The sequence below is a fragment of the Onychomys torridus genome, chromosome 8, assembly GCF_903995425.1.
Source record: "Onychomys torridus chromosome 8, mOncTor1.1, whole genome shotgun sequence".
NCBI lineage: Eukaryota > Metazoa > Chordata > Mammalia > Rodentia > Cricetidae > Onychomys > Onychomys torridus.
This window is the reverse complement of record NC_050450.1, coordinates 82,224,324-82,237,101: the sequence shown is the minus strand read 5'-3', so window position 1 is coordinate 82,237,101 and position 12,778 is coordinate 82,224,324. Positions and strand designations below refer to the sequence as shown.

Below are 12,778 nucleotides of genomic sequence, written 5' to 3'. Positions count from 1 at the left end.
CCTTTGCTTCAGCCTCAGAGTATCAGAGATATGTCCCTGTTGTGGAATAGTTGTTTAACCAGGCAGAGATGCATTATATTTGTTCATGCTGCATTTGTTATCGATATAAAGATGTCTTACATTTATTTTTGCTGTGGAACATTTACCTGTAAAAGGTATGTTGCTTTTATTTATGCTGCATTTATTTAATGATGTAAGGGTGTGTGTTTAATTAGGTAAAGATATGTTGCATCTATTTCACCTTGCTTGCCTAAGGCACCTGATTGGCCTAACAAAGAGTTGAATGGTCAATAGCTAGGCAGAGAAAGAATAGGTGGGCTAGCAGGCAGAGAGAGAGAGAGAGAGAGAGAGAGAGAGAGAGACAGAGAGACAGAGAGACAGAGAGAGACAGAGAATAGGAGGAGAAATCTAGACTCAAAAAGAATAGAAAGGGGGTAAGAGATCTAGAGAAGGAGGAGGAGAGAATGAGAGATATGGCCCAGGGCAGGAAACCAGGCCAGGCAGACACCAGACAGATAGACAGACAGAAAGAAGCAGTAAAGTAAGATACACAGAAGTACTAAAGGTAATAAGCCACAAGGCAAAGGTAGATGAAGAGAAACAGGTTCATTTGAGTTAAAAAGAGCTATCTAGAAACATGTCCAAACTAGGTGGAGCATTCAAAACTAAGAATAAGTCTCTATGTCATGATTTGGGTGTTGGGTGGTGGGCTGGTTCATGTCTCAGCTACAGGTAAATTTTGCTTTTCAGTTTAAGATTAAGCTCAGGGTTCTGTATCTGCTAGGTTAAATCTCTATCACTGTGCTGTATCCCTAGCCAGCAAGTGAAGTTTTCAGTCAGAATAATTTAAATTCCTATCAAGAATCTAGATCCTGTTTTAGCTCATCTATAGTATTTGGTGTCATCATTACTGGCCTCTCTCTTTTTTTAGGGACTTTTTTTTTTTTTTAAAATAGGGTCTTATGTGACTCAAACTGATCTCAAATTTGTGAAGTAGCATAGGATGACCTTGAGCTCTTGATCTTCCTGCCTCTATCATACTTAGCCTGAAACCAAGTTCTTACTGTTGTAGTTTAGGCTGGCTTTGAATGTTCAGTCCTCCTGATTTAGCTTTTCAAAAGCTGAGAGTGTTCACTGTTTTTTATTTTAGAATTCTTACAAGTATATGGGTTTACTTCTATAAGTGGCTAATGAAGATCTTTTTTTCTCTCTCTCTCTCACTGTGTGTGTGTGTGTGTGTGTGTGTGTGTGTGTGTGTATACTCACGTTGCCCTGGAAATCCCTACACGGGTAAAACTGGCCTTGTATTCAAAGTGATCCTCTTCCCTCAGCCTTGAAGTCTAGGGTTACAGGCATGAGCCACCATGCATATAGTATTGTCCCTCCGCCCCTTTTATTTTGGTTTTTCGAGACAGGGTTTCTCTGTAGCTTTGGAGGCTGTCCTGGAACTCCCTTTGTAGACTAGGCTGGCCTCGAACTCACAGAGATCCACCTGCCTCTGCCTCCTGAGTGCTGGGATTACAGGTGTGTGCCACCATCACCCTGCCTTTTACTTAAGGCAGTCTGATATATCTAGGCTGACTTGAGACTCACTGTGTGAATAAGAATGGCCTTAAACTTCTGATCGTCTTGTACCTATCTCAGAATAGTGCTGGGATTGTAGGCACGTGCCACTATACCAAAACTAGATAATCCTGGGGATTGCACCCAGGACCTTGTGCATGCCAAGCAAACATTCTATCCACTGAACGACAACCACAGCCCTTCTTTTTCCTCCTTTCCCCTTCACCTGTATATTCTACCTGTGAAATGTCTCTTCTTGACTTTTGCCCATTTTCTTTTACTTTCCTCTTTCTTTCTTTCTTTCTTTTCTTTTTGGTATTTGAGACAGAGTTTCTCTGTGTAACAGCCATGGCTGGTCTGGAACTCTAGACCAGGTTGGCTTCCAATTCACAGAGATCCACCTTCCTCTGCCTCCTAAGTGTTGAGATTAAAGGTCTGATCCAGGCTTTTCTTTGTCACTCGGGTGGCCTGGAAGTCTTGATGCTCCTGCCTCAGCCATCCCAGTGCTATGAGTCCATGAAGGCAAGACCTTTCTCAATGATCAACACCTCATTCCCTCCATTTCATTAAAAAAAAAAAAAAGAAAAGAAAAGAAAAAGGGGATGGAGAGATGGTTCAGTGGTTATAGAGCACATACTGTTTTTTCAGAGAACTGGAGTTCAATTCCCAGGACCCACATCAGTTTACTCACAACTGTTTGTAACTCTAGCTTCTAGGGACCTGACACCCCTCTGTTTTAGTTCAGGTCTCTATTGCTGTGAGGAGACACCAGGACCATGGCAACTCTTACAAAGGAAAATATTTAATTAAGGTGGTGGCTTACACTTCAGAAGTTTAGTCCATTCTTATCTAGGCAGGGAACATGGAGGCGTACAGACAGACATGGTGCTGGCTACATCTTGATCAGAAGGCAACAGGAAGTTGACTGAGACATTAGGTCGTATCCTAGCATAGGAAACCTTAAAGCCCGCCCCCACAGTGACACACTTCCTCTAACAAGGCCATACCCACTCCAACAAAGCAGTATCTCCTAACGTGTCCACTCCCTATGAGCTTATGGGGGGCAATTACATTCAAACTCCACACCCTCTGACTATCTCATACATAGACATACACATGAACACATAAATAATGACTAATAATAATGCCAGACTTGACACCTTTAATCCCAGCACTCAGGAGGCAGAGGCAGGTGAATCTCTGTGAGTTAGAGGCCAGCCTGGTTACATAGTGAGTCCCTGCTTCGAAAAAACAATAATTGAAAAAAAAATCCCCCTACAATAATTAAAAAAAAAAAAAAATTCTCCTACTGCGTTTCCTACCATCTGGCGCTCACTATAATTCTCAGCTGTCTGGTAATAATAGGCTTGTTCCTTTATGACTGAACTTCATGTAGGTCTATTTGATTATCACTTCTGCAGAGATTTCTCAGCCTTGTTTTTTTTTCCCCTCCCTGCTCTGTTCTTCTTCACAGCACTTACATAACCGTGTGTGTATTCACTATCACTTGCTTTTTATTGTTTGTCCCAATTCTCAACCCGACCAGGATCCTCAAGTGAGCTTACTGCTTTATCCCTGGGTTCTAGAATAGTGCCTGCTGGGCATGTAGTATCTGGTACATTTGTTGCTTGACCAAGCCGGAAGGGAAGCGGGAGGGACGGTTCTCCTGGGACTCTAGTTCTGACTTCACGAAGTGTGAGCGCCACCTCCCGGGAAGTGAGGCCACACGACCGTAGGCTAGGAACAAAAGATGGCCGCCAGCAGGAAGTGGGGGGAGGAGGGGAGGGAAACAAAAACAAAAACCACACCCAGTGTCGGAAGTTAAACCCTGGGAGAGTGCTCCCTGGAATGTCTTCCTTCTCACCAGAGGAAGCAGGGACCGGCGGTGTCCCGCCAAAAGGGCTCTCCTGAATCGGAACTGTACGAAAAGGTTCCGTTGCTGGGAACCACGTGAGGCCAGGGTGCGTTTCCGGTGCCGGCAGTCTCAGCCGGAGTGAGAGACCCCGGGCTTCTGTAGGGGTGAGAGGGGTTCGGCGCTGAGGGAAGGGGGGGCAGTTGAGGGCCTAGGTAAGCGGAGAGGGAGGTGGGTGTTAAATAGAGGGGTCCGGGTGCATTCTCTGAGAGGTGTTGAGGAAGATCGCAGGTTCGGCTCTGGACAGGTGCAGACCTGTCAGCCTGACACGTGGGCTCGCCTTTGTCTGTGCTGCAGTTCCTGTCAGACTGCGCCGGCAGGCCTTATTCTCTTCCAGCCCGGTGCTGCTGGGCACAGAGCTGGAGCTCCCTCGGTGCTTGCCGAATGAATGAGACGTGTGTGTGTGTGTGTGTGTGTGTGTGTGTGTGTGTGTGTGTGTGTGTGTGTGTGACAGAGAGAGAGAGAGAGAGAGAGAGAGAGATATTGATTGATTGAGATCTCTGTGCAGAACCTTTCATGGGGCTGTCTGTGGCATGGTAGGGCGTTTCTGAGGAATCTATGCTCGCCCCACGTTCCTTGGAGAGTCTCCAGCTCCTCTGAGGTTTCTGTCTCTTTGGAAGACACGATTGAACACTTAAGGCATCCTCCTAGCTCCTGTTGACTTGGAATCTAGAATCTATTAGCTCTGTCCTTGGTATCATAGATAGGGGCTGGAATAGATCAATTCTTCGGGCCACACACCGGGGAGGAAGACATCAACAGACATGATCATTAAAAGATTATGTATTATTGTGGGTTCTTCTCCATACATGCCTTAGCACACATGTCAATACTGGAAGACATCTAACTGGCTCAGGCCCTACTCTTAGGGTGTAAAATTAGAGGTTAATTCAAGTTCAGAAGGGCAGAGCCGGGAGCTGGTGTTGGCTATCCTCTTAGGTATTGTCTTTCAAGGCGGAGTATTCTTTTCATTCTTGTGAGATTGTGTTTGCTAGAAATGGAACATTCTGGAATGGATGCTCTCCAGGTGTCTTCCCTCAGTGACGATGTCCCATGTTAGCTATTGTGCTGTGGTTCTCTCATAATTCACTGTTCATTGGTTAGTCACAATACTCATTGCTCTTTCCCCCAATACATAGTTTAATAAATGTTAATTGCTATTCTTACACAATGGACTTTCAAATTTTTTGTCCTCTTCTTTTCTGACAATTTTATACATGTATGTAATAGTCACCCCCACATTGAACCTTCTCTTCTCTTGCTCCTGCTGAACTCCTTCCCAGCAAGTCCCCTCCTACTTTCATGCCTTTTTTTCTCTCGTGTGTGTGTGTGTGTGTGTGTGTGTGTGTGTGTGTGTCTCAGTTTTACATCTCCTGTCTTAGTTCCATCACAGTATTAAGTACACAGTAGAAGCTCAGTAGGAGCTTATGGAGTCAAGCGGAATAGAAATAAATGACAGTCCCTGCTTTTGAGCCCTTTGCCACTTCGAGATCATAATTTGTTGATGAGTGAACTGGGCGGGGATTTTACTAGAGAGGCTTGGGGTAGATGTAATATATTAAAGCTAGTTTTGTGAGAGCGTAATCCGCTTGAGAAGGATCATGATCACGGTAGAGATTCGGTCCTGTCATGTGCCTGCTTGCCTCTCTCCAGGACCATGGCCAACAGTGAGCGCACCTTCATTGCTATCAAGCCTGATGGGGTCCAGCGGGGGCTCGTGGGAGAGATCATCAAGCGTTTTGAACAGAAGGGATTCCGCCTTGTTGGTCTGAAATTTATGCAGGTGAGTGGATCTCACGCTTCCTATTTATTGGGAGCATAGAAGAATGTTGCAGAGTGACTTCTGTGTTTGTTTCCTGTCTAGACTTCTCCATGGTAGAGTGTCTTGGAACCCAAAAAACTCTCAGTGACTAAGCATGTTGGCTGAATCTTGGAACAAACCAAGTAATTTGGGGCTTTCAAAAATAGTCTGTCTTTTCCCCTAACAATGTAGAATCCACATATTACTGCAGAGCTGTAATTTCTGACTCAGCTCTGGGTGTTTTGGAGCTCTTGGTCTCTAGCCTCCTAAATGGATAATTTTAGCGACTATTCTTCCTCCCCCAGCCCCCTTGAGGTAGGTCGTCAGGAAGAAAATCTTTGCTTTACTAATTACTACCTGATAGTACCTAACATGAGTCAGGCAAGATACGTGGGGTTTTGTGGGGAAAACTGTAGTTTTGCCTGTGGAGAGCTCTGGAGAGAACATAGAAAAGAAACAATTCTAACACACCTATGAAATATATACATATATGTTTGGCACAACTGGCCTGAAACTCTTGGTGATCCTCAGCATCCTGAGTCCTGGGATTATGTGCATGAGCCACCCACTTAGATAACAATATTCTAGTAAATACCAAGGATTGATTGGCCAAGAATTCTTCTGCAGACAAATCTATGAGATGTGACTTCCAGTTCTCAAAGCAAATAAGTCTTCTTTTGTTCCTCCTCCTCCTACCCACCCCTCCTCCCTTGAGATAGGATCTTAGGTTTCCAAGGCTGGTGTCAAATTCACTACGCATCTGAGGATGGCTTTGAATTCCTTGATCTTCCTGCTTCTGACTCCTGCGTGCTAGGATTACAGGAATATGATTCCACACCCTGCTCTAATTCATTCTTTTCTATAAAATGTAAAGCCTTTTATGTAGATGGATGTTTGCCTGCATGTTTGTTTGTGTACCACTTCTGTGCCTGTTGCCTGCGGAGGTCAGAAGGCAAAGGCCTTGAATTCCTCAGAACTGGTTGCAGATGGTGGTAAACTGCCATGTGGATACTGGGAATTGAACTTGGGTCCTCTTGATGGCCAATGCTTTTAACCACTGAGCCATCTCTTTATCTTTAGCAAAATTATTTATTGCTATATGTCATATACTTTTAGATAGTTTAGAGGTAAGTACCTCTGGAAGTTACATGGTCACCGCATAGGGCCTTTATCCTTTGAATAAATGTCAGGTATCTCAGATGGCCAGGTTAATGCTCATCTGATACAGAGATTACTTTCCTTGTTTCCATCTAACATTTTAGTTGAAGTGTTTTCTGTATTGTTTCTTTTCCTTTCTAACAAGTGAGTTCTTTTTTTTTTTTTTTCTTCTTTTCAAGACAGGGTTTCTCTGTATATCCCTGTTACTGCACCTCTCTGGTAAGGTAGAGGATGAATCTGGGTATAACTGACATGCTAGCTGTGAGCTCATGTTTCGAACATCAGGAGGGATAGGGGAAGACACTAGCCTGCTGATTCTTAAGGGCTTGGGGCCAGTTCTCACTGCTTGTCCTGTGACAGGCTTCAGAGGACCTTCTCAAGGAGCACTACATTGACCTGAAGGACCGTCCCTTCTTTGCTGGCCTCGTGAAATACATGCACTCAGGACCAGTGGTTGCTATGGTGAGTGTGTCGTGTGGGATGTTGATGGGAGTGACTCATTTGGGAGTAGAGTAGAGTGAGTGTGGCATGTCCTGTGTTGGGTACCAGGCGCTCTTTGTTGCAGAGGAAACAGACTAGTGGGATAGCCAGGTAGGATGAGAATTGGCTCTCTGATCCACCAAAGCAAGTGTCCATTTGCTTGCCAAGCTGACGACCCAAGGCTGGGAGAAATCAGGAGCCATCTACTTGACCAACTTCCCATGAAACTGAGGGAGCTTGGTTTATTACAATACCACATACTTATTCAAGAATGAGCGCCTTTCTAAACACTTTAGATATAGTTGTGAGACAAAATAGGTATCTGTTTTCATTCTTTCTTTCTGAAAATGATTTATTGAGACAAGGTCTTAATATGTAGCTCAGCCTTGTGTCCTATAATTCACTATGAAGCTCAGACTAGCCTCACTTGGTCCAGACTGGCTTGGAGCTTATGATTCTCCTACTTACAGTGTACTGGGATTACAGGCATGCATCACCACATCAGACACAACTTTGCTTTTTAAAGTGCAGAAGGAAGGTTAGGATGGATGGGTGGTAAGAAGGAAGATAGGATGCCAAGTGTTCAGGGACTATGTAGTGTCCCTGCTATGCTGTTAGATCACCAGTGCTGGGAAGTTATGGGAGGTACCACATTTAGCATTTTATTTATTTATTTTGTTTTTATGAGACAGGGTCTATTTAGTGAAGAGACACCATGACCACAGCAACACTTTTTTTTGTTTGTTTGTTTGTTTTGAGTTTTTGAGACAGGGTTTCTCTGTGTAGTTTTGGTACCTATCCTGGATCTCGCTCTGAAGACCAGGCTGGCTTTAAACTCTACCACTGAGCTAAATCCCCAACCCCACAGCAACTCTTATAAAAGAAAGTACTTAATTGGGACTTGCTTATAGTTTCAGTGGTTTAGTCCATTATCATCATGGCAGGGAGCATGGCAGCATGCAGGCAGACATGGTGCTGGAGAAGTAGCTAAGAGTTCTATATCTGGATCTGAAGGCAGCAGGAAGAGGAAGCCACTGGGCCCAGCTTGTACTTTTTTTTTTTTTTGTCAAAGATTTATTTATTATGCATATAGTGTTCTACCTGCATGTATATCTGCACATCAGAAGAAGGCACCATATGTCATTATAGATGGTTGTGAGCCACCATGTGGTTTCTGGGAACTGAACTCAGGACTTCTGGAAGAGCAACCAGTGCTCTTAACCTCTGAGCCATCTCTGCAGCCCCTGGCTTGTACTTTTGAAACCTCAAAGCCCACCCAGTGACACACTTCCTCCAAGAAGACCACACCCACCCTAACAAGGCCACACCTCCTAATCCTTCTCAACTAGTGCTACTCCCTGATGATGAAGCATTCAAATAGATAAGCCTATAGGGGCCATTATTAGTCAAACTATCACATTCCATTTCCTGTCCCCCATAGGCCTGTAGCCATATCATAATGCAAAAATGCCACTTCAAAAGCCCCCATAGTCTATCACAGTATTAACACTGTTTAAAAGTTGAAAGTTTCACTGGGCGGTGGTGGCGCACACCTTTAATCCCAGCACTCGGAAGGCAGAGGCAGGCGGATCTCTGTGAGTTCGAGGCCAGCCTGGGCTACAAAGCGAGTGCCAGGAAAGGCACAAAGCTACACAGAGAAACCCTGTCTCAAAAACCCAAAAAAAAAAAAAGTTTAAAGTTTCTTTTGAGACTCATGGCAATCTCTCAACTATAACCCCTGTATAATCAAAATCAAAAGCAGATCACAGATCACACACTTTCAACATACAATGACACAGAATATACATTACTGTTCCAAAAGGGATGAGAGAGCATAGTGAGGAAATACTGGACCAAAGCAAGACCTAAAATCAGCAGGGCAAACTCCAAACTCTGCATCTTCATGTCTTATGTCAAAGTGCTCTTCAGATCTCCTGCTCCTTCTAGTGTTATTGACTGCAACACACTTCTAGCTCCTGAGCTGGTTCCACACCCCTTATGCAGCTTTCCTTGGCAGGTATCCCACCACTGACATCTCCAACATCTTGGAGTCTCCAACACAGGGTCTTTCTATGGAGTCCTGGCTGTATCCTGGAACTCTGTATGTAGAACAGGCTGGCTTTACAGAAATCCACCTGCTTCTACCTCTGGAGTGGTGGGCTTACCTGAGTGGCAATATTTAGCATTTAAGAAGGCCACTGGCTGCCATGTGAGTGGCTCTGGGGAGGGAGAGAGTAGGGGCAGGGTGACCAGCATCCTTAGTACTGGAACAAGTAGGCATTCTGGTTTTCTAGGGAATGAGAGGGCACTATTCTGGACCTTTTTTGTTTTGAATCATCAGATGCTAGGTTTTCTACTGAGAGTGTTTTTCTTCCTTGACTGTGTCTTCTCTTGTCCTTGGAGGTCTGGGAGGGGCTGAATGTTGTGAAGACAGGCCGGGTGATGCTGGGAGAGACCAACCCTGCAGACTCTAAACCTGGGACCATTCGAGGAGACTTTTGCATCCAAGTTGGCAGGTAAGAATTGGTGGTTTTCACCCTTTTCCAAAATCCAAGTTAGTTGCCACAAGCATTTGGGCCTCTGAGGCTAAAAATGGATATGATACCATCTGCAGGTAATTTATTTTAAAGATTTATTAAAAAAAAGATTTATTTATTTATTATGTATACAGTATTTTGCCTGCATGTGTCCCTGCATGCCAGAAGAGGGCACAGATGGTTGTGAGCCACCATGTGGTTGCTGGGAATTGAACTCAGGACCTCTGGAAGAGTAGCCAGTGCTCTTAACCACTGAGCCATCTCTCCAGCCCCCCGATTTATTTTATTTTAGCTTTTAAAGTTTTACTTTTTCTTTATGTATATGGATAGTTTTCCTGCCTGTATGTTTGTGTACCACTTTTCGTTTCTTGGTGCCTGAGGTGACTAGAAGAGGGCATTGGATCCCCCAGAACTAGAGTTACAGATAGTTTTGAACCCCATGTGGATGGTGGGAACTAAACCCAGGTCCTCTGGAGGACTAGCTAGTGCTTTTAACCACTCAGCCATGTCTTCCACCCCTAGTTTAGTTTTCGTTTGTTGTTTTTGGTTTATTGAGACAGGGTTTCTCTGTGTAGCCCTGGCTGTCCTGGAACTGGCCCTGTAGACCAGGCTGGCCTCAAGCTCACAGAGATCAGCGTGTGCCAACCACTGGGAAAGTTTAGTTGTTTTTTGAGACAAATCTCAAGTGTGATAGCTGGCCTCAATATTGCTATCTTTGAATTCCTGATGACCTTTTCTTTCTCTTTCTTTTTTTTTTTCTTGAGACAGGATTTATCTGTGTAGCCCTGGCTGTCCCGGAACTCACTCTGTAGACCAGGCTGGACTTGAACTCAGAGATCCTCCTGCCTCTGCTTCCCAAGTGCTGGGATTAAAGGCGTGTGCCACCACCACCCGGCCATAGCTCAGGCCACTTTTGGAGTTTTGTCTTCCTGCCTCTGAAGGTGGAGGCTGACTTTGAGGGTCCCTGTGTTTGCTTGTCTTTATCCCATTGCCCATACCTTCTTGAATGTAGAGCCTGGCCAGAGCCTTTCTGAGGGCTCACACTCTGGTGTCAGTGTTTCTGTGGGAGGGCCGCTCACAGGAAGTCATTCTTGCAATGGTTTCTTTTGATGTATTCTGAAGTACTAGAGACTCTGGTTTTCCTGCTGCCTTGGCTTCCGACTCTCAGCAGGGGACTGTGGGCAGGTTCATCTTTCTGGTTTTGGTAATGGTGCCGTATCTCTCCCACCCAGGAACATCATTCATGGCAGCGATTCTGTGGAGAGTGCAGAGAAGGAAATCAGCCTGTGGTTTCAGCCCGAGGAGCTGGTGGATTACAAGAGCTGTGCCCAAAACTGGATCTATGAGTGACAGGAGACACCTGCTTTTCCTCTCTACTTACCCCTGTTCTCACAGGCAAGGGACCAGCAACTCGAGATATTTCTGGAATTCCTTTGTTCTGGAAGGAGCCTCTGGAAGCTGTGACTCCCTGTGCAGTGTTAAATGTGTGCCATTGGTAGATTAAAGTGTTTTATCTCCAGTATTGGGTCAGCTACTTACTTTGTATTGCTGTATCACTTTGCATGCCTTACTTCCTCCTCAGGCTTCTGGATAACCTGAGCTGACAGAATGTAAATGATATGCAAATTACTTATATTAGCCTCACATACATTTAGAGACTCTTGGTTGTCCTTGAGGTTTGAGCCACCACCCTGGGATTCACAGGCATTTCTTTGCCTATCTTTCTTCTCATCTCCTGTATTCCTATTCACTTGGTAGTGAGCCAGTCAGCAGTGTCTGCAAAGGATGTGTGAGGTTGTTAAAACTGTGTTGGGAACAGTGGATCCATCAGAAATAAAGATGCCAACTCAAGCATGTTGACTCAGGCCTGTAATCCCAACACTCAGGAAGAGAGGCAGGAGGATTATGAATTCTAGCCCAGCCTGGACCGCACAGTGAAACTGTCACAACAAACCAGCTGAGTGTGGTGAAGACCTTTTAATTCCAGCACTCCAGGAGGCAGAGGCACTGGGATCTCTGAGTTCAAGTTCAGCCTAGTCTACATAATGAGACCATGTCTCAAAAAAATAAAAATAGGAACCCCACCCCCTTCCCAGACTGGAGATACAGCTAGATACACAAAGAGTGCTTGCCTAACATGCATGAAGCCCTGGGTTCTTTCTTTCACTATATAACTTGTCATGGTGACATTAATCCCAGCACTCAGGAGATAGGATCAGAAATTCAAAGTCGTCCTCAGCTTTATAGTTTGAGGCCAACCTGGGCTATACAAGTACTTATCTTTAAAGCTGGGTGATAGTGGTGCTCACCTTTAATCCCAGCACTCAGGAGGCAGAGGCAGGCGGATCTCTGTGGGTTCAAGGCCAGCCTGGTCTCCAAAGGGAGTTCCAGGAAAGGCCCAAAGCTACACAGAGAAACCTTGTATCGAAAAACCAAAAAAAAAAAAAAAAAAAAAAAGGTGAGAAATAAAAGATGCCCATCTTGTTTGAGAGGCTCTCAGAAGAAGAAATGGGGAATTGTAGCTGGGTGTGGTGGTGCATGCCTTTAGTACCAGTACTTGAGATGTAGAGGCAGATGCATCTCTGTGAGTTTGAGGCCAGCCTGGGCTACAGAGCTACAGAGCTACAGAGTGAGTTCTAGGGCAGCCAGGGCTACACAGAAAAACCCTGTCTTGAAAAATCAAAAAGAGAGCCTAGCGGTGGTGGCGCACGCCTTTAATCCCAGCACTCGCTTTTTAATCCCAGCACTCGGGAGGCAGAGGCAGGCGGATCTCTGCAAGTTCGAGGCCAGCCTGGGCTACAGAGCTACAGAGCTACAGAGTGAGTTCCAGGAAAGGCGAAAGGCTACACAGAGAAACCCTGTCTCGAAAAAACAGCAACAACAACAAAAAACCAAAACCAAAACCAAAACCAAACCAAAAAATCCCCAAAAATCAAAAAGGGAGTTGTGAGAAGTAGCTACCCTCAAATAAGAAAAGCCATGTCTTCTGTAGACCTGGGACCATCAGTTAGTGTCATAAGAAGTGGTAGTGACTACTACTGTAGGGGAGGTATGTGACCTGACTAAGGGGTAAATGATTTTACTGGACAGATCCTGTAGCTGGTTGTTTTTTACTCTTGGCTCCTTTTGGGGGGTCTGCCATCCAGCTCCCAAATAAATCACATGGAGTTTTATTCTTTCTTATAAATGCCTGACCTTTGCTTGGCTTGTTTCTTGCAAGCTTTTCTTAAATTACCCCACCTATCCTTTGCCTCTGTGCTTTTACCTTTCTCTATTTCTGTATATCTTTCTTTACTTCTTCTTCTTTTTTTTTTTTTCCCGAGACAG

General features: G+C 44.8%; 1 protein-coding gene across 1 annotated transcript; it reads left to right on the top strand.

The window, feature by feature from the left end:
- The first annotated feature begins 3,479 nt into the window (after positions 1-3,479).
- On the top strand, positions 3,480-10,971 carry LOC118589916 (nucleoside diphosphate kinase A). Its single transcript, XM_036197613.1, has 5 exons — positions 3,480-3,582; positions 5,129-5,258; positions 6,795-6,896; positions 9,318-9,430; positions 10,684-10,971. The coding sequence occupies exons 2-5, from the start codon at positions 5,133-5,135 to the stop codon at positions 10,799-10,801; spliced, it is 459 nt and encodes a 152-aa protein (XP_036053506.1). The 5' UTR covers positions 3,480-3,582; positions 5,129-5,132; the 3' UTR covers positions 10,802-10,971.
- The last annotated feature ends 1,807 nt before the right edge of the window (positions 10,972-12,778 follow it).

Bases quoted from the DNA above. Each gene is read 5' to 3' on its own strand.
- LOC118589916 (XM_036197613.1), top strand. From the start codon at position 5,133: ATGGCCAACAGTGAGCGCACCTTCATTGCTATCAAGCCTGATGGGGTC. The intron at 5,259-6,794 runs GTGAGTGGATCT...GTCCTGTGACAG, and splicing joins TTGGTCTGAAATTTATGCAG to GCTTCAGAGGACCTTCTCAA. The intron at 6,897-9,317 runs GTGAGTGTGTCG...TTGTCCTTGGAG, and splicing joins CAGGACCAGTGGTTGCTATG to GTCTGGGAGGGGCTGAATGT.